Source organism: Dunckerocampus dactyliophorus, chromosome 10 (genome assembly GCF_027744805.1).
Source record: "Dunckerocampus dactyliophorus isolate RoL2022-P2 chromosome 10, RoL_Ddac_1.1, whole genome shotgun sequence".
In the NCBI taxonomy this organism is placed as follows: domain Eukaryota; kingdom Metazoa; phylum Chordata; class Actinopteri; order Syngnathiformes; family Syngnathidae; genus Dunckerocampus; species Dunckerocampus dactyliophorus.
In genome coordinates, this window is record NC_072828.1 from 8,739,103 (window position 1) to 8,759,865 (window position 20,763).

At 43.2% G+C, this 20,763-nt stretch overlaps 1 protein-coding gene across 9 annotated transcripts in view; it reads left to right on the plus strand.

The window, feature by feature from the left end:
* eps15l1a (epidermal growth factor receptor pathway substrate 15-like 1a) overlaps positions 1-20,763 on the plus strand; it is a 31,669-nt gene that overhangs the window by 551 nt on the left and 10,355 nt on the right. For 2 of the 9 annotated variants that reach the window (XM_054789534.1, XM_054789535.1), the window contains exons 1-20: positions 4,187-4,273; positions 8,006-8,047; positions 8,156-8,245; positions 9,084-9,131; positions 9,232-9,327; positions 9,418-9,474; positions 9,553-9,678; positions 9,757-9,816; positions 10,809-11,051; positions 11,127-11,284; positions 14,541-14,697; positions 14,815-14,877; positions 16,463-16,548; positions 16,996-17,028; positions 18,222-18,294; positions 19,383-19,544; positions 19,736-19,933; positions 20,014-20,193; positions 20,270-20,375; positions 20,513-20,563. In XM_054789534.1, coding sequence (XP_054645509.1) covers positions 4,247-4,273; positions 8,006-8,047; positions 8,156-8,245; positions 9,084-9,131; positions 9,232-9,327; positions 9,418-9,474; positions 9,553-9,678; positions 9,757-9,816; positions 10,809-11,051; positions 11,127-11,284; positions 14,541-14,697; positions 14,815-14,877; positions 16,463-16,548; positions 16,996-17,028; positions 18,222-18,294; positions 19,383-19,544; positions 19,736-19,933; positions 20,014-20,193; positions 20,270-20,375; positions 20,513-20,563 — 2,056 coding nt within the window. In that variant the 5' untranslated portion in view covers positions 4,187-4,246. Of the gene's footprint in view, positions 1-4,186; positions 4,274-4,728; positions 4,748-7,319; positions 7,447-8,005; positions 8,048-8,155; positions 8,246-9,083; positions 9,132-9,231; positions 9,328-9,417; positions 9,475-9,552; positions 9,679-9,756; positions 9,817-10,808; positions 11,052-11,126; positions 11,285-14,540; positions 14,698-14,814; positions 14,878-15,021; positions 15,043-16,462; positions 16,549-16,995; positions 17,029-18,221; positions 18,295-19,382; positions 19,545-19,735; positions 19,934-20,013; positions 20,194-20,269; positions 20,376-20,512; positions 20,564-20,763 lie in introns of those variants that run through there. The other 7 variants (XM_054789530.1, XM_054789536.1, XM_054789531.1 and 4 more) reach the window with 7 other exon arrangements.

Here is a 20,763-nt window from a genome sequence, read left to right on the forward strand (position 1 = left end):
TTGTCGATAGAGATAGTGATATTTTTCCTTGAAAATTTTCAAGATCATTGGTTGATTTTGTGATTTTGCCCTTAATATGTTGATCATGATTACAATCATGATAAAACACAGGACATTCTCACAAGACGAGGGGGTATACTGCGAAGCACGTTTAGTGGGTTAGAGCGTTGAGTGTAAAGCCAGGCTTACCTTTTCAATGACTGTAGCTTTCTTTTAAAGCAGCTATATCACCATGGTAACTTAGGCTAAACTCATAACCTGGTCCCAACCAGGTTATGTCCAGCGCTGTTGTTTCACTGTGTAACTCATTCGGAGATGGTGTCACCATTTATTAAGAACCCGGTGGACATGTGAGCAAGAATAATTCAGGTAGCACTATGACGGTAGTGTCTACTTTGAGATGACACTGATTCGCTAGCATTTCCTGATTAAATTCTCTATGAGCGATATAGATTTTTTATAGATTTGCTCACATCGGCCGCACGGTAGTCTAGTGGTTAGCACGTTGGCCAACACAGGAACAGTCTGGAGATCGGGAAGATTGGGAAGACCTGGGTTCGATTCTCCCTTGGGCATTTCTGTGTGGAGTTTGCATGTTCTCCCCGTGTGCGCGTAGGTTTTGTCCGGGTACTTCGGCGGCTTCCTCCCACATTCCAAAAAACATGCCTGTGCCCTGCCATTGGCTGGCGACCAGTCCAGGGTGTACCCACCTGTTGCCCGAAGTCAGCTGGGATAGGCTGCAGCATGCCCCCGCGACCATAATGAGGAGAAGCGGTATAGAAAATGGATAGATGGATGGATTTGCTCACATCAGGAATAAAATGCAATATGAGATATTAATAATTAGGCCAATGTTAGCAGACCTATGTGTTAGCAAACCTTGCATGAGTACTCAGCCCATTAGTCTTCTTATATTACAATATTATAAAGCACTTCTTTATTCTAACATTAACGAAAAGCTTGTCACAAAGAAAAAGTCGCCACACAAAACACCAACAATGCCACCTAGGGGTCACTATGAAGTACAGCATTCTATAGCAGTAAAATATCAGACATATTTCAAAGATGGCAAAAGGCAGTTGTTGCTCCAATTTATTCATTTTTTTTAAATGGGTAAGTCAAAGTTGAGTGTTCATAAGTGAAAAGACTAGTAGGGTATAGTTGGTATAATAATCAGTGTTAACTTTAGGATTTACACATTCAGCATTATTCTGCCAGAAGTCCTCCCTCGCTCTATTGGCGGCGACAGTGTTGCTTTTGGCAGTGATAATCCTTTGGGGACTTGGGAACTCCTCATGGCCGCACGGTGGTCTAGTGGTTAGCATGATGGCCAACACAGTAACAGTCTGGAGATCGGAAAGACCTGGGTTTGTTTCCTTTAAATTGTGCATAGGAATGAATGGGAGTGTGAATGGTTGTTTGTCTATATGTGCCCTGCCATTGGCTGGCGACCAGTCCAGGGTGTACCCTGCCTGTCGCCCGAAGTCAGCTGGGATAGGCTCCAGCATACTCCGCGACCCTAATGAGGAGAAGCGGTATAGAAAATGGATGGATGGATGTTTTTTATGTACTTGTCATTTTATGTGTGATTTCAGTTTTCTTTCTTTTTTTAAAAATTATTTTCTAAGACTGTATTTTCCAGTTTGCTCATTTATTACAACATAACATAACATAATACAACATAATTATTTGCTAAAATACACCAGCCGGAATGGCTACCTTTTTGAGAGATGACGTCAAACGCCCCCTCTTATGTGAACGCGCACTGAGCACAAAGCCAAGAACCAACTTGATAAATTAAGCTGATAACCACTGTTGTGGTACTGTTTAATTCTGTTTGAGGAATTTAGGTTTTGTTGAGCTGCATCTTGAGCACAAAGCCTGGGTTTGTTGAGGCACTTTCACCATATAAGCAAACCCGTCCATCCATCTATTTTCTATGCCGCTTATCGTCATTAGGGTATGCTGGAGCCTATCCCAGCTAACTGGTAACACACTCGACTGGTCACCAGCCAATCGTAGGGCACATATAGTCAAACAATCATTCACGCTCATATTCATACCTATGGACAATTTAGAGTCGCCAACTTGCATGTTTTTGGAATGTGGGAGGAAACCGGAGTACCCGCAGAAAACCCACGCACACACGGGGGGAACATGCAAAGTCCACACAGAGATGCCTAAACGGAGCTTGGTGTCCTCTCGGTGGAACTGGAATAGGACTTCCCTACTGAGACTGCTGCCACTGTGACCCAGACCTGGATAAGCGGAAGAAAGAATGGAATGGAACATGTTATTTTATTATTACATACAACTGTCTGAGCAAAATTAAGTCAATAGTGCAAAATGAATAAAAGCAAAATCGGCTCTAGTCTACCATCACTATTGATCCGCTGAGTTAGTAAACAGCATAACAATATACAAATATAACAATATCAACAAAGTAACAATATGAACAACACAAAAACACATTTGGAAAATAAACATAAAATAAACATAAAAAATCCCGTAGGCGTACTCCCCTTGTTATGGAACTCAGCCAAGTTCAATGGGTTTACCGCCATCTAGCGGCCATGATTGTAACTTTTACCTGCTTACCCTACTTAGCATAGATTAACGATTCAAGAGTTTTATTGTCATATGCACAGTAAAACAGGTAGTTATACCATCCATCCATTTTCTATACCGCTTCTCCTCATTAGGGTCGCAGGGTATGCTGGAGCCTATCCCAGCTGAGTTCGGGCGACAGGCGGGGTACACCCTGGACTGGTTATACTACGCAATTAAATTCTTATTCTGTTCATTCTCCCAAAAAAAGACAGAAAACTCAAGAAAATGAATAAAAACATAAGAAACATTAATACCAATCAATTAAACGCAGCAATAATAAAAAAGCAACAATAATAATTTCAGTGTTATGAGTGTGTGCGGCGTGTGTGAGTGCTTTGTTGAGAAGCCTGATGGCCTGTGGGTAGAAGCTGTTAGCCAGCCTTGTGGTCCTGGACTTCAAACTCCTGTAGCGTCTGCCTGATGGTAGGAGTGTGAATAATGAGTGTTGTGGATGTGTGCTGTCCTTAATGAGGGTGTGTGTTCTTCGTAGGACTCTAGTTTTATAAATGTCCTGCAGTGAGGGGAAGGCCACCCCAACAATGTGCTGTGAGGTCTTGATCACCCGCTGGAGTGCCTTCCTATCGCGTGTTGTGCAGTTACCGTGCCAAACAATGATAGAGGCGGTAAGGACACGTTCGATAGTGCATCTGTAGAAGCAACTGAGGATTTTGGTTGACATGCCAAATTTCTTCAGTCTTCTCAGGAAGTACAGTCTCTTTTGGGACGTCTTGATCATTTGTAGGGTATTGTGAGACCAGGTGAGGTCCTCGCTGATGTGTGTGCCAAGGAACTTGAAGGTTTTCACCCTCTCCACCTCAGTCTCATCAATATACAGGGATTTATGCGGCTCCTTTTCCCTTGTTCTTGGGTCAATGATCATCTCTTTGGTCTTATCTGTATTGAGATGTAGATTTTTATCATGACACCAAGTCATGAGGTCCGCCACCTCGCTTCTGTATGATGTTTCAACCCCACCAGTGATCAGGCCAATGACTGGAGTGTCATCCGCAAATTTAATGATGCTGGTGTTGTTCTGGGAGGCCACGCAATCGTAGGTGAAGAGCGTGTAGAGGAGCGGACTCCCAGTGCTCACAATTCTTGAGCTGGATGTGCGATTGTGGACTCTGACTGACTGGGGCAGAGTTCAGAAAGTTCAGCACCCAATTATAGAGGGAGGGTGACAGGCCAAGTGTGAGGAGCTTATCTGTGAGTTTGAGGGGGCTGACTGTATTGAATGCAGAGCTATAGTCTATAAATAGCATTCTGACATACAGTATGTGTCCTGGCCCTGTAGGTGCGAAAGGGCTGTGTGGATGGCAGTGTTAACCGATTCTGGCGGTAAGTCTGGCGGTATGCTGGTAAGTCAATTCTGCAGTGTAGTATAATATATTATTCGCAAAATAGACATTACGAAAAAGATTCCAAAGTAAATAGTTGTCCAGAAGATATAATAACAGCCAGAATCTGTAGGGCCTCGATGCCCAGCGTTGCCGCCAGGGGTAGTGGTTACCCGGCAGCTGCAGCCGCCCCATGAGTAGTAGTAGTAGTAGTAGTAGTAGCAGCAGCAGCAGCAAGAGGAGGAGGAGGAGGAGGAGGAGGAGGAGGAGGAGGGTGCGTTCCCGCAGCAACAGGGAAGATGGCAGCGCTCACATCTCTCAGCCAGGTAAAGAGGCAGTCTTTCTCTGCAACACCTTTCAAACAAAGGCCACGATGAGCCGACACTGTAGTGTTTCACGACCTCTCCGTGTTGTTGTTGGCTGTCAGTCCGTCATAATGTTACGATCTGTAGGGGAAAGGCTTTCCGCAAAGAGGCACTCAGCTGGTCGAGCCAGGCCCAGTGCGGTACCGTTACGCAGCGGGCTTGTTAGCCTTCTCTGTGGCTGGCTAGCTGTCGCTCTTTTCTTGAGACATAGCATCCACATAAGTCGCCTACGACGCTTTTAAAACCGGAATGTCAAACATGATGACAGAGAGGCCTCCGTGGGTAATGTTATGCGTCCCAACGGGCCGTAAAGGTAGCGAATGTTGAGTGCTGGGGGTTAGCATGCCGCAGCTAGCCTAGCATGGAGCCTAGCGGTGGGATTGAGCCAGGCAGGCTAACGTCAGATAATCTCTGCTGTGATAAATTGATGCTGATGTGAGTTGCTGCTTGAACGACAACAAACTGTGGCGGGTGTTAGGATATTAGTGGTCTTTTAATCTCACAAAGCTTTTAGCTTCAGTGGTGTTTAGTTTTTTTCAGGGAAAGCATGCTAGCTGCGATTCTGTTACGATGTAATTGACTTGTAATTACTCTTATATGTTGTATTTTCGGTACACATTGCATTAGCACGTTTTAACTGTTTGCACGTTGTTGGACTGCACGTTGTTGGCCTGGTACTCAAAAGCTTCTGCCAGACCTCAGCATCAATTGCATCAGTGAAGCACCGTCTAATTGTGCTTTCACACTTGTCATTTGTGATCCGGTTAGTATGGTTCGTTTGGGCAAGTTCAGCACAGTTCAGGACCAAAAGGACCAGACCAAACAAGGGGACTGAGATCGCCTGAGGGTCCGTTGTAGTCTGGCGCTCTGTTCCAGACCAAAAATGTTAAAAAGATACTTGACGCACACTTGAGTGGTTTGACTACACACCTGTATTTTTGTCAGTGGACCAAATGCTCTCAGTTAATAATATGCATTATAATATGCACCTCGATTGGGTGGCGTATGTGACAAGCACATTTTCCAACGAATTCACGCTCGCGAAATAACATGATGCCTTGTGGATGTTGCACGCTTTCCTTTCGATATCATATTCCCAGCTGTGAGGTAACAGAATAAGGAAGATAAAAATAATGTAAAGACACCAAGAAGGTTTCCAGATACAGTCAAACCTGTTTTAGCGGCCACCTTCATGGAACGGCCACCTGCCTATAGCAGGCACTGAAAAATCCCCAGCAGCAAATTTACATGTTATAGACCCTGTGTATATCAGTCACCTGTCTAACGCGGCCAGCGGCCACCCATTTTTTCTCCCTTGGTCAATATCTGACTGCATATAGCAGCCAAATTACCGACTCAAGTAGAAGCTTCATGCATGAAAAAGTTTTGTTTTTCAATCAATGAAGCCATCGTGTGTACACTTTAATTACTGAGTCCTAGCTCAGTCACAATCATTCACAAGATCCAAACAAACTGTCAGTTGTTCCACATAAAAAAGCCGTCTTCTTTTGAGCTTGCTATTTCCTGGTCAAACATGTAACTTTGAGAGCATTTGCACCAAAACATTACCGCAAAGTAGGCTGGGAACAGGACGTGCTCCCAGCGACGCTACAATAAAAAAAAAAAAAACATATGCTAGCATGCATGCGGCAGCGGGAGCAAAACTGAGTTCGGTTGTACTTAATTTAAGTATTTTAGAATGTACTCACGTTATTTTTGATCAATCCTCATCCACAAATCAATCAAAGTCCTCATCTTCTGTATTCGACACAAAAAAAGTCGTCTTCTTTTCCGTTCGCTACTAGTCTGTTAACTTGTCAGTGTTATTCAGCTCCGAAGCAAAGAAGGAAACTTCTCCTGTTGCTTCTGCCAACTTTATTTATTGAACGCGGCCACCAGAGAGCACACACACACACACGTCTCGTCTCTCCTTCCTGCTTGCCCACAACCCAAAGGTTAAACAAGCCCCACTACATAGCTGTCCAGGCAATGCCTGTAACAAGTGACACCGTTTATTTCCTGGTGTGAGACAATGTGCACAATGTGTGTCAATACTGTAATGCCGCTTGTTGTGGGGAAGGAGAGACTCACGTCGCCGATGCACTTTAATCGCTTTATTAACAGCAGAGAACACTGCAGGACTTTACATCTACGCCAACATAAACACACTTCCAAACTCTCTCGAAACTCACAGCTAGCACTGAGCCTAGCTCTCCTGCTCGGGACGCCCACCGTCACTTCCCGTTACTTCCTGATGAACTAAAGCTGTAATGACACTGCCGTATAAAAAGTAAAATATAAAAAAACAAGCGTAAGACATTACGAGCACAGCTTTGTTCTGTGGGTCGTGGATATATTCTATCAGTTATTATTAAGCCTCTAGCTTCCTTTTAGTAAGTAAAAACCTTGGCTATGTTTGCACTACATTGTCATGTAGACCTACAAAGTACACTTGGAAAAACAAGAGGTGAATAAATGTATTGCAACTGATGTGAAACTGATGAGGGGGTAGGATTAAATAAGCTTTGCTTCTTCCTACTCCTTTTTGGACATGCAAAATTGTGAATTGTACTATGTGATGTGCTACTGTTTGACTCATATGCATGTTCAGGATGAATTAAAACCATGAACCATGATAATAACAAGCCTGGTAGTGCTGTACAACTTTTATCCGTAGTCCGCAGTGTCCTCTACTGGTCAACATTATTATTATTTTTTCCCTTTTTTTGTTTTTTTTTCCTCTACTGGTCAACATTCAAACTGGACGCCAACCTGTCTATAGAGGCCACCTGTCTATAACGGCCACTTTTGCAGACTCCCTCTAGTGGCCGCTCTAGACAAGTTTGACTGTATGTGCTGCAAGAAGACTTCAGCGAATCTGTGGCAGGCAGACCAAGACCCGTCTCTCGATGCTTTCAAACATGTCATTTTTGGTTCAGTTAAAACCGACTCTAGTCCTTTTGCTCTGCTAGTATGGTTCGTTTGATCAAAAGGTGGGGACCAAACACTGGCGAGTGGACTCATCCTGGCTGAGTCAAGTGTGAAAGCCAACTGCACCAGCAGACCAAAACAACGGATATGATGTCACCAAATTCTAGCGAAACCAGGTGATGCATTGCAAAGCCCAGCAGAAAGTGAGTGAAAATAATCAAAATAACAGTTAAATGTAAGCCTTGAGGTGTAAATACAGTAGTTAAACCTGCTTGGTTCTTTTCAACAAAGGGTTGTGTTGGTCATTACATTTTGGTGAAGTAGTCAGAAACGCCGTCTGCTTGCATCACATCTCCGGGACCCTGTTTGACGTCTTTATGCAATTTCTATACTCTTTGTTACGTCCCAGCTGGTAAAAAAATCGGCCACAGAAAGGAAAGTGTGCAACATCCGCACGACATGGTGTTATTTTGTGAGCATTAAGTTGTCGGAAAATGTATACATCACTTACGCTGTCCAATCGACTTTATGCATTTGTTTAAATGGGAGCATTGTTTGGTCCGCTAATAAAAATACAAGTGTCAACACAAACCAGACCGCACTATAGTGAAGTGACGACCAAGTTGTTGTTTTTTTATTTTTGGTCTCCATCAGTATGAATGCACCCATAATGTAATGCACTATATATTACTGCCATTTCATAGTGCTATATATTTTTCCCTAATGCCCTTGATTTCCAACCTCTGCTACTGTCTAATACAGATGTCAAGTGGGAGCCCTGTCTTTGAAAACTTTTACAGACAGGTAAGTTGATTACTAGACATAATTACTGGACATGAATTATTATCATTGTTATTACTAATGTAGTTATGCAACCAGTTTGTGTGTGTGTGTTATTTTTTTGTGTTCAAGGTCGATCCAGGGAACACTGGGAGAGTGGGACCAACAGAAGCTGCGCTCTTCTTGAAAAAGTCAGGACTTCCAGACCTCACACTGGGAAAGGTAGACGCATGTAACGTACCGTGTTGTTGTTGCCGATGTCCCCTTTTTGTGCCAAAAAGTATATGCAGTATTTCTGTTAAGTGAAAAATTAACTAACAGGAGTCAAGGCACGGATCCTATGGTAGTGCACGTGTTGTTGTGTTGTAATGAAACAATGATACAATCATGCACACAAAGATGGATATTTCTAATATTTTGATTCCCTCATTTAGCTACAGGAGATGGTCCAAATATCAGAAACAGCTCTCAGTATGGTGCTAGCTCAATGAAAAATGAGTTAAATATCAATCAAAACATGTATTGGAGGGCAGACATGATAATTGAGCAATAAAATGCTCATGACCTAGAGGAAATGACAGCTAGGTCCATTAGCCAGCACAAGAACACCTTACTTAACCGCACACGCACACGCATGCACGCACACCCTAAGACATCCTCCCAGAGGAAATTATTAAAAGCCTTGAGCAGGAAATGGTGACATCATGTGATCACATAATTGAGTTTATTTCCAAGAAGCTTATGTCATTAATTGTGTTGCTTCTCACTTAGGGATGACGTTACAAAAGGTTAAAAATATTTTACACATTCACTGGCCACTTTATTAGGTGATCCAGTCAAGAATTCAAGATGATAATGCTCATTATCATGCTCATGTCAGAGAAGTATTCATTTAACAATATGTTTGTCATTGTGCTTTATCATACAGCAAGCTGTTTGTAATAGATTTGTCAGCTCATTTAAATAACATAAGAGAATGAATCAAATGAACCACAATGTGCACATATAGTGTATTCTCTGCGTGTAATAGCTATTCAAAGACATGATTGTTTTGTTTCAGATTTGGGATTTGGCTGACCCGGATGGAAAAGGCTACCTAGACAAGCAGGTAGGAAACAGTATTTTGAAGAAGTGGGGAAAATAAGTATTCGACTGCCCACAGCCATGTTGTCAGCTTGCATGGTAACACTGACGTCTTTCCCTCCAAGGGCTTTTACGTGGCTCTGAGGCTGGTGGCGTGCGCGCAGAGCGGCCATGACATCAGTCTGTCCAGCCTCAGCCTCACTGTCGCGCCCCCCAAGTTTGTGAGTCCAACTCTGTGGTTCATCTTTAACATTTTTTTTTTTTTTTGCTTCTCCTGGCAAGAAAACTGTGTTGTTTTGTTGTTGTTACAGAAGGACACCAGCAGTCCTTCTCTCAGCACCTCAGTTGAACCGCACTGGGCCGTTAGGGTACAAGCACACACATATGCACACAGCTGAGTGTGTTTTTGTTGCTTTGTTTATGAGAAAACACATGTTTTTTTTCAGCCAGAGGAGAAGAACAAATTTGATGGGATTTTTGAAAGTTTGTCGCCGGTCAACGGCCTGCTGTCAGGAGAGAAGGTGCGACCCGTCCTGATCAACTCAAAGCTGCCTCTGGACATCCTTGGGAAGGTTTGGATAGCACTTGCACTTGTTTGTGGCGTCCTCATCAGAGCTCAAATCCTCCTATTTCTTCTCTGTTGCCGGCAGGTTTGGGACCTGAGCGACATCGACAAAGACGGCCATCTGGACAAAGATGAGTTTGCCGTGGTGAGCGTTGTCATCTTCTGTAGTTTATTGCTGCATTAAGTTGACAAATAAACACACTATCACGTCCACAACATTTGGTACACCTGCACAATCTACAGAGTTAGGTGAGAAAAGTTCTTCACTAGAAGAGCTTCTGTTTGTTTGCACTGGCTCTCTTTAGAATGTGTACCTAATGAAGTGGCCGGTTGAGATTGCATCTTTACAAAGTAGCACAGTGTTTCCCACAGAACTGCAATCTATTTGTGGCTGTGGGTTGCGTGGTGGGCTGGATAATTGGCCATTGGTACAAGCTGCTAGTTGAGACGAGCCATGCAAGCTTTCATGATAGTCTCCAGTAAATGCAGAAAAAGACGTTAGATTTGTCGCTTTTGTTTTGGAAAAACAATCTAGAGGGTCCTGAATACTCACAAAATATAAGTCGCTAAGTTGGTAACACTGATCCCTCCTGCACGTCTTCTTAGACCGGGTGTGTATGAGGTGAGGGCGGGGGGCGGTGAACTGTCAGGGGGGACGTGAGAGGCTGGGACGACTTTCAATATTAGTGCAGACCTGCCAACGTGTGTGAATGTGTCGTACTCAGCATGCAATTTGACTCTTGAATACGCTTATATGCTTCACTGCTCACTGCTCTCCATTTTGTTGCAATTCACTAGTTTCATTTTCGAGTTCAGTCTGTACACTACAGATAATATTATCAGTTTATCAATACGGAACGAAAACATTTCTGTCCTCCAGCTGGGGAAGGACAGAAAATATTTGACAACCACTGCATTACTGTGTTTTTTTACAGGGAGCGCTGAAATTTATTTGTGGTGGTCCAATTTTAGATCTGGTGGGCTGTTTCAAGTAAATGAATGTATGGGAAACACTGAGGCACAAACAGTTACTCCACATTTACAGCAACAGTGGGTCCAGTTGGCATCAATAAGTCCAGATCTTGCGTAGCCAACTTCCAGGATTTTGACAAGCCGTTATGTGTCTGGGTCTTGCAGGCCATGCACCTTGTGTACCGGGCCTTGGAGAAGGAGCCTGTTCCGGCCCACCTGCCCTCCACCCTCATCCCCCTGTCCAAGAGGAAGAAAAGTCTGGGCTCAGTGGGCGGTGCAGTGCCCGCGCTGCCCGCAAGCCCCCCACCACCCAAAGATTCCCTGCGCTCCACACCATCGCACGGCAGCATGAACTCCCTGAACAGCACAGGCAGCCTGTCCCCCAAACACACTCTGAAGTCTGGACAGGTATAATGGTCTCAGGTCAGCGCGCTGGCACCTTCAAACCATCCCATGTCCAATCTCTATTCTCTTGTTGACTAGCATTCTGTCAACTGGGTGGTCCCGGTGTCAGACCGTGGTCGCTATGACGACATCTTCCTGAAGACAGACGCCGACCTGGATGGTTTTGTGAGTGGGCTGGAGGTGAAGGAGATCTTCATGCAGTCTGGGCTCTCCCAGGGTGTACTCGCACACATTTGGTAGGTTAGCCTAGCTCGCTAATTACTAGGGGTGTCAGGAGATCTCACAAGATTAGACCATGATTATATTTCTTGTTTAGAGAAAAGCTATCTCGCAAGAACAGGGCAGCCAGAAGCTGCTGAACTGTGAACTATGGCATCGCTACTGTGAATGATAATACACAACATATGGAAGTAGTAGCGCAAGAGGCAGGATTGGAACGGCACATTAAGTGCTTTACACACACTGTAAACCTTGCAATCCAATCTACCTTGGTGTTTGCAGTATCACTTGCTCGTGACGTGTGGCTGTTTTTTTCCGTCAGAGTTGAACAGCTGCCACCGTGTTAATGTCTAAGCAGAAGCTGTAGTTATTCTACATTTGATCAAAGTTACAGTCAAACCTGTCTTAGCGGCCACCTTTATAGAAGGGCCACCTGCCTATAGCAGCCACTGAAAAATCCCCCCCCAGCAAATTTACATGTTATAGACCCTGTGTATAGCAGTCACCTGTCCAACGTAGCCAGCAGCCACCCATTTTGTCTCCCTTGGTCAATATCTGACTGCATATAGCAGCCAAATTACCAACTCAAGTAGAAGCTTCATGCACGAAAAAGTTTTGTTTTTCAATCAATGAAGGCGTCGTGTGTAGACTTTAATTACTGAGTCCTAGCTCAGTCACAATCATTCACAAGATCCACACAAACTGTCAGTTGTTCCACATAAAAAAGCCAAAGTCAAACATGTAACTTTAAGAGCATTTGCACCAAAACATTACCGCAAAGTAGGCTGGGAACAGGACGTGCTCCCAGCGACGCTACAATAAAAAAAAAAAAAATGCTAGCATGCATGCGGCAGCGGGAGCAAAACTGAGTTCGGTTATACTTAACTGAAGTATTTTATCAGTTATCAGTTATTATTAAGCCTCTAGCTTCCTTTTTAGTAAGTAAAAACCTTGGCTATGATTGCACTACATTGTCATGTAGACCTACAAAGTACACTTGGAAGAACAAGAGGTGAATAAATGTATTGCAACTGATGTGAAACTGATGAGGGGTAGGATTAAATAAGCTTTGCTTCTTCCTACTCCTTTTTGGACATGCAAAATTGTGAATTGTACTATGTGATGTGCTACTGTTTGACTCATGCATGTTCAGGATTAAAACCATGAACCATGATAATAACAAGCCTAGTAGTGCTATACAACTTTTATCAGCAGTCCGCAGTGCCCTCTACTGGTCAACATTATTATTATTATTATTATTTTTCCCTTTTTTTTCCTTTTTTTTCCTCTCCTGGTCAACATTCAAACTGGACGCCAACCTGTCTATAGAGGCCACCTGTTTATAGCAGCCACTTTTGCAGACTCCCTCTAGTGGCCGCTATAGACAAGTTTGACTGTACTTTCAAAACACGATCGCTGCAAAACTATCAAAACATGTGATAGTAGCATCCATTTAACTACTTCCTTTTTCAGCAATCTAGGCATCATGGGAACTGTAGTTCTTTTTTGTCACATATATTTTATTGAACATATTTTTATCAAATACACTAAGAAAACAAAAAGTGCCAACACGGGAGTTCTTTTCTCAGTAGCATATCAGTAGTTTCATTTTCATTTCTCAGTTCCAGTTTTTGTTACATGTTTTGTTGCTGATTAGATATTATATTATATAATATATAAATATTGTCCATCTAGTCCATTTGTCCTTGAATTGGGCCTCCTGCAGCCATAGGCGATGCATCAGCCTTTCTGTTATGTAGATTTCCTCCACTATTGCAGTCCACTGATCCTGTGTAGAGGCATCGTCCTTTCCCCATTTCCTTGTTATGGCTTTTTTGCCCGCTGCCAAAAGTGTCTTTTCCAAATATCTGTCCTTCACATGTACATTTTCTTCACATAGGTTTCCTAAATATATAATAATGCAAGACATGGCAAACTTATATCCAAATATTCCCATTAGCACACCATTCAGCATTTTCCAAAATTGCATTATCTTATCACATTTCCAAAAGATACGTGAGTGATCTGCATCCACTGATCCACACCCCCTGCAACATGGCTTTGTTTTATGTAATTGTTAGCGCTTGACCATTGCTGTGACAAAAAAACGTATGATATTCGTCCAGGGGAACTCCCTCCTGCGAACTGGTGGATATATTATGCATTTTTAACATGTTTAGCCATTCTTCATTGGTGATTTTGATTTTAAATTCGGTTTCCCATTTTCTTTTATATACTTAATTCAGTACCTATTAGATATTAGTGTTCTATATACTTTCAGATATACTTCTGATTCCGGCTTCTTTTTATGTTTTCAATATGATTCGAATCACACCATTTGTCCACCTTGATCTCCTTCATATAATCGTCCCCGAGTTGTAAATAGCTATAAAATTCAATCTTATTGAGGTTTTATTTGTCTTTTAAGTTTTGGAAACTCTCCAGCTGCCCCTCCTTCAGCAACAGACACCACTCTGTGATTCCCTTGGTTATCCGCCGTTCGAATCATATTTGGCTGGTTTGAGACTACTATGTTTATGCTATCCACCTTAATAGTTTGGTCCTTTCTTGTTTTTTGTTTTTTTTTACTATGTCAAACCACAAATCCAGTGTGAACCTTGTAATTTGGCCAATTAGATTTTTGATCTCTTTGTATCTCTTTGTATTTCTCACGATCTCCAATAACATTTTGCAGTGGTTATTCTCCACAGTTTTCCCCCCTCTTTCCACTTTGCAATGTAGTTTGGTTTACACCACCATACTAGACATCTCAGGAACTATATTTCTTTTAGTCTATACATAAAGCTAACCAGGTACCACCTGCAATCGATTTTCCATGTGTCTTTACATAACTACACATCAACATAAATGATTAGTAGTAGCAGCTCAAACTGCTGTCATAATTGAAAAATGTTATCATTTTTGCTTGTTTCAATTTGTAGAAAAACATTTAGCCGTTAAAAACATCATGCTTAAATCATGTATGCAAATCATGTATGCAAATGTGTCTAAATATGTCTAAATGTACTTTTATTGTTTTGTGACTCACTGAAAAAAAAAAAAAAAAGTCTGTTGTCCAGTCCTGTATTTTGTCATTGTAGGTTTCTTCAAAGTAATGTTAAAATATCGCCTCGTCTTGGTCTTATGAACCCAATATTGTGTATTGTCTCGTCTTGTGAGCGGAGTGTATTGTGGCACCCCTACTAATTACTGATCATTTAGTTCGGAACAAGTGATGTAACAGAAGAATTTGGGTGTCAATCCCAATTGCAGGGCTCTGGCCGACACCAGACAGATGGGCAAGCTGACCAGGGAGCAGTTCTCCCTTGCCATGCATCTCATCCAGCAGAAGGTCAGCAAGGGTGTGGACCCACCTCAGGCTCTGCCGGCTGACATGATACCACCTTCTGAGAGAGGAACTCCAGTCCCAGTAGGTCACATGCATGTTATTACATACATGATATGGACAAATGTAATGGGACACACCTTTGTGAATCAATAGTCTGTCCTGACCCCGAATGTATAATACTACTTTATTTTACGACAGAGTATGTCGGGGTACATGACGCCCGTGGGATCAGAGATAGCTGCACTGTCTGAAATGAGAAGGGTAAGTGTCCCATTTTCAGCATGTTAGGACATGGAGGTGTCGATATAGGCTGCACACTTCAGCAGTGAGCTAGACCGACGTGTGAGCTGCTGCTGTTCTCTTCTGCTACTAATGCTTCTGCTCTTCCGCTCCTCTTCCACTCAGGCCATAATGTTCAAGTTGTGGGTAGGTAACACTGGACCGCTCAGGGCCTCCACTCCTAAATGCTTTCAGTCCAAATCACCAGAAAGCATTTGCAGAACATGTCTTTTTCCGTTGCAACTCATTGGAGTGACACTAGCCACTTTTACGTAGCCGTTTCAGGTTTGCAGCGTGTTGCCTCCATCGCCTCGCTGTCCTTCATAGACAGCAGGAGACAGACAAATGCGGCTGGATGTCGCGGTAGTCGTTATTGTCAAGTTGTTTTGTGCATTAGTGTGCCTGAACTTGAAAAGGATGATAATGTGAAGGACGCTTCAGTAGATTTTCTGTAGTTTATTTCACCCCTCAACTATTTTCAGGTGCTTGTCAGGTTAGTTAGTTCCAACTACTATCTTCATATCGTGCTTGTGACATAAGTATCACACGTGTCATTTTAGTATCAGGTTTATGAGATCAGTTACATCGTCGTCGTCATAGTAGTATCAAGGTTTTTAAAAACCTGTATTAATACATCATTACTGTCATAAGCATCCTCCTAAGCTTTGATGACTATTATTACAGTCATCTAGTGTTATAAAATAAGTCAATTTTGACCTAAGAGTAACAATGCATGCTTGTGTGAGAGCCAGAGTGACACACTCAAACTGCAGACAGCGTTGATAAGGAAGACAGTGGGGCAGTGAGATGGTGTGTGCTTAAGCGGTGAAGCTGCGCGGTCAGTGTGTAAAAGAGGCTAGTGTCTTATCCCGACCAAGAGATTCAACATCTGTGGAGGAAAGAAATCGAGCAGGTCTCCTCTACAACAGCTGTGTCCCAGCTGAGGGTCTGCACACTTCAGAGGAGGTGCCTACTCAGGCTGCATCACATGTTCTCACTCTTACCTATAAGTAATGCTAACATGACATACTTGAACACAAATGTTAGGTTTTAAGATCCCACCACAGTTTAACATGGTGTTAGAGCAGCGGTGCATAACGAATCTTGGAATACATGTTCCCATATAGGGGAAACCAGCAAAAGAAGGTCGCACTTTAATTAGCCTTGGCATTGCGCCTGTGTTATGAAGTTACGTACCTTGAACGAAGATAAACTTGGAAGGGTGAAGCTCCTCCATTGGGACACAGCTCAATGAGTCAAACCAGTTGCAACCACACGAGCAGCTGATATTTAATTAGGTTATCTTCATTAAACACCAAGCACTTGGAAGCTTTTGAATATTGTCAAAGTCATCTGTTTGGTTCTTCCTCCCCCCCTCAGAGTGTTTCTCTGTCTTGGCAATTTGGCATTGGTGGTGATGCCCCCCAACCCTCATCTCCAGTCCTCTGTGCTCTTCCTTTTATGGCCCCGGGGGCTTTCCCTGTACTTGCCTTCCATCGGGCTGATCAACCTGCTTGTCCCCATCCCAGCTCACTGATAAGTTTGTGTCGTGTGTCGCTCTGCACAGGACAGTTCCAGCTCGGTGGGTTCCGGCGAATTTACGGGCATCAAGGAGCTGGACGACATCAGCCAGGAGATAGCCCAGCTGCAGAGGTAACCACATTGTCATCACTGATGCTGGTTAAATATTCCATTTCAGGGTGTAATGTTGATTCACTGTGTGATGAATGTGACGTCCTGTGCTTAAAACATCAATTCACTTGTTATTAACACCACCCTGAACTGATCTCCCTGAATAATAATCCCATCTCTCCGCCCACGTCACCGCAAACCGCCCCCAACCCCAGCAGACTTTGTTCAGTGCAGTAAAAGTAGTAAACTTTAAAAGAAGTGAGTGTAAAAAAAATCAACAAACTAACAGTGTGAGCATGACACAGTAACAGTCAAGTTAGTAAACGAACCAGAATGCTTTCCCTCATCATGCTGCCTCCTACCTCACATGCGTTCATCACCCACCAACCGCACACAGACACACACGGCTACTTTAATGTGTGTGTATTTTGTTTGCTCATCACTTATTCTCTCCATATGCTGCGTCAGCACTCTTGCATTTACCCAGTGGAATACTATCAGGTAATCGCACAAGGCACCCACTGAGCCTAGACTGGCATTCACACACACTGTTTTCAGTAAAATACATGCAATCATGACTTGGAGCGATGGCGAGTGGGCGTGTACAGAGTTAAAATAGAATTGGCCAAAAAAACACTCACATATAAATCAGTAATATACAGACACCGTGCATTTGGAAAGTATTCACAGTGCTTCAATTTTTCCACATTTTGTTAAGTTGCAGCTTTATTTCAAAGTGGAATAAATTATTTTTTTTGTCAAAATTGTCCACACAACAGCCCATAATGACAACATGATAAAAGTTTGTTTGTCATGTTTGCAATACATATTGAAAACAAAATCTTCACATCACAATCCTTCACATCCTTGAAATGTTATTACAACTGAACTGAAGTCCACATGTTATAAATTCAGTTGTTTGGACATGATTTGGAAAGGCACACTTGTCTATATAAGGTCCCACAGTTCACAGTGCATGTCAGAACAAACCAAGCATGAAGTTTAAGAATTGTCTGTAGGCATCTGAGACAGGCACATATCTGGGGAAGGGTTCAGAAAAAAATTATGCTGACTTGAAGGTCCCAATGAGCACCATGGCCTCCATCTTTTGCAAATTAATATATATATATATATATATAATGACTTTTGCCATTTGCAAACTATGGATGGATGGATTAAAAAAAAATTATGCTGTCATTATGTGGTGTGGAATTCTGAGGAGAAAAAAGAATTGATTCCATTTTGGATAACAAAATGTGGAAAAAGTGAAGCAATGTGAATACTTTCCGGATGCACCGTAATAATGTGCAAGAGCCAATTCCGTTTGACTTGGGCATTGCTTACCTGCACTTACTTCATGCTAATGTTGATAGCATTCCAATAGATCAGTTCACTTTTGGAGGTCAGAAACGCCAAACAAGTGTTTCTGGGAAAAGCACCTGGAAATGCACTGGCATGTACAAGCTGACAATTTGAAGTTGATGTTGAGAGAAATATGGAGAAAGACATTTTTCACAGTGCAACAAAAAAAACACAACAGCAACGTTATATCTGTTATACAGTATTTGAGAAGTGCAGTGGAGGGCCAGAAAAGCTGTGAGTTGCTGCGAGTGCTTCTTATTTCAGCTTTATTAAACATTTGTCTTTGCAGATTTTTCTTTCATTTCAATTTTCCGTGTCTTTGTGTGTGTCAGGGAGAAGTACACTCTGGAGCAGGACATCAGGGAGACAGAAGAGGTCATCAGGCATAAGAGTGCTGAGGTGCAGGTCAGTGTCATCTTTCATTTTTGCTACCTTCACACACGTAATTTAACCCTTTAAGCGCCAAAGTTGCAAAATTGCGACCAGTAACTGCTGAACACTCCATAGAGACAAATATAATGCCTTATGTAGTTACTATTTTAGACCAGAAGAGGACGGACATCTGTAACTTTAAAATGAGCAACACTTGTGGGTGTGTTCCTATGCAATCAGTGGCGGTTCTGGCTTGAATGACGCCCTTGGCGGACCGAAGCTGTGCCGCCCCCAAACCCACATTTTTGCAGTGAAATAACATGTTCGTCGCCGATATGATTAATCCGATATAATATTAAAATTATTATATATGTTTTGTTTTTTAGCAATTACCATTGTAATTAAAATGTTTGACCTTGTAATTAACCGCACTGCTCCTTTGGTTTGATCCACATCGGGTGGTGGACATTTCATCACGTTTGAGCAGCGAGTTGCTAGGAGTTGCGAGCGCGAGTATCACGCCTGCAGAGGGCGTCCATCTGCCACACATATGTGCTGACTTGATGAGGATATGATGAGTGCTGAGCATTAGTAAATAGGATTTTTTGTTCTTTCCACCCTCGTGGCGCCCCCTAGAGAATGCCGCCATGGGCAATTGTCCATGTGGCCCATAGCTAGAACTGCCACTGTATGCAATGTTAAGGAGTTTAAAGAGTTTGAAGCGCTGCGTGCATGGGAGCTCACGGCTGCTGGTGCCAGCTAGTCCGCCTGCGACGACAGTCCACAAAGCAGAACATTTTGGAGCTTCACCATGTTCTAGGTCGCAGGTGGGGACATCCCAGAGGAACATTTTACTGATGAAAGCTTGCTCTTCGACAGCTCAGAAGGCAAATTTGAAATTCTCATCTCAGCCTCATTTTAGTTTCAATTTTGTCTAAAAATGTTTTTCATGTTTCTCCTAAAAAACGACGTATGGTGCGTGCAACATGGCCAGTCAAAACACCTCTATGGTTAAATAGTAATCAAATCTATCAAAACTGAATATTTTCTTGAAAAAACTCGAAAGGGTTAATAGTCTTCAATTTCCTCAGAGTGACTTGTTTGTCTTCATGTCTCTTTAGGAGATGCAGAACGAGCTTGACCGAGAGACGGCCTGCCTGCAGGAGCTAGAGGCACAGAAACAGGACGCCCAGGACCGCCTGGAGGAGATGGACCAACAGAAACATAAACTAGAGGACATGCTGAATGAAGTCCGGATAAAATGTCAGGAGGAGTCTCAAATGGTGAGGAATGAGGGCCACCGGAAATCTGGATGTTGTGGAAAAGTCTCCACACTTGTTTAGGTTGATGCTGTGATTTTAGAATTTAGGGCCCAACTTTATTTTAGTTTTTGATATACCCTGACACAACCACTACCAGATGATGTCAATGGGAATTCCTTTCTTCTTTTCTGTTGCCTACTTGGAACTTCCAGATCTCAACACTCCAGAGTCAAATCCACTCTCAGGAGTCGGACCTGCAGAACCAGGAGGAGGAGCTGAGCCGGGCCAAGGCTGACCTGGGCCGGCTCCAGCAGGAGGAGGACCAGCTGGAGCAGAGTCTGGCGGCGGGCAAGATCCAACTGGAGACCATCATCAAGTCCCTGAAGGCCACGCAGGATGAGATCAACCAGGTTGGAAGCCAGGGGGCGCCATTGCACCATCTTTGTAGACACTGTGCCAGGACAACAACCTGTGTGTGTGTGTTCTACAGGCACGCAGTAAGTTGTCCCAAATCCAGGACAGCCAACAGGAAGTCTCAAAAAGCATCGAACAATACAACAGCACCCTGAATGGAACCCACGGGGGGAGCATGACCAACCTGGCGGACATGAGTGAAGGCTTCAGCGATCGAGAAAACGGAACCTTCCCATCCATGGGGACAGCTTCCCAGGTCAGGGATGAACCCACATGTTCTATAGTGTGTGCACAGTCGAATGTAAACATAATAAGTCTGTTTCCTCATGCAGGAGGATCCGTTCAAAGTGAAGCCCTTGGTGTTCAATAGCCAGTCTCAAGAACTTCACACTGACCCTTTCCACTCGGAAGACCCTTTCAGGACCGACCCTTTCAAAGGTTCTCCAATTTTCTCCTCTCCCTACTGATTGTTTAGCGTTCTACTCTTAGCATGGTTAGTTTCATTTCTTCTGTACAGCTCACAAGCTTTTTGTTGCTGTCTTTCTCCTCTCTTCTCCCTGTGACTCCTTCTGAAGGTGACCCTTTCCAAAATGACCCCTTTGCAAAGCCGCCAGCAGCACCTGCAGGTACTTACTCAGCAAGAAACAGACCAAGAAACAGTGTTGTATATCTTATTGTCTTTAGGATAACATGTTCCTAGATCTTGTTTCTAGCACGTTTGACAGTCTGGTCACTGTGGGTAGAATGTTTTTGGTTAAAGTTGTGCTTGTGGTGCCTCCATTGTCCTTCATCACAGAAGCCTCAGGCCCACTTCCTCCTGCTGCTG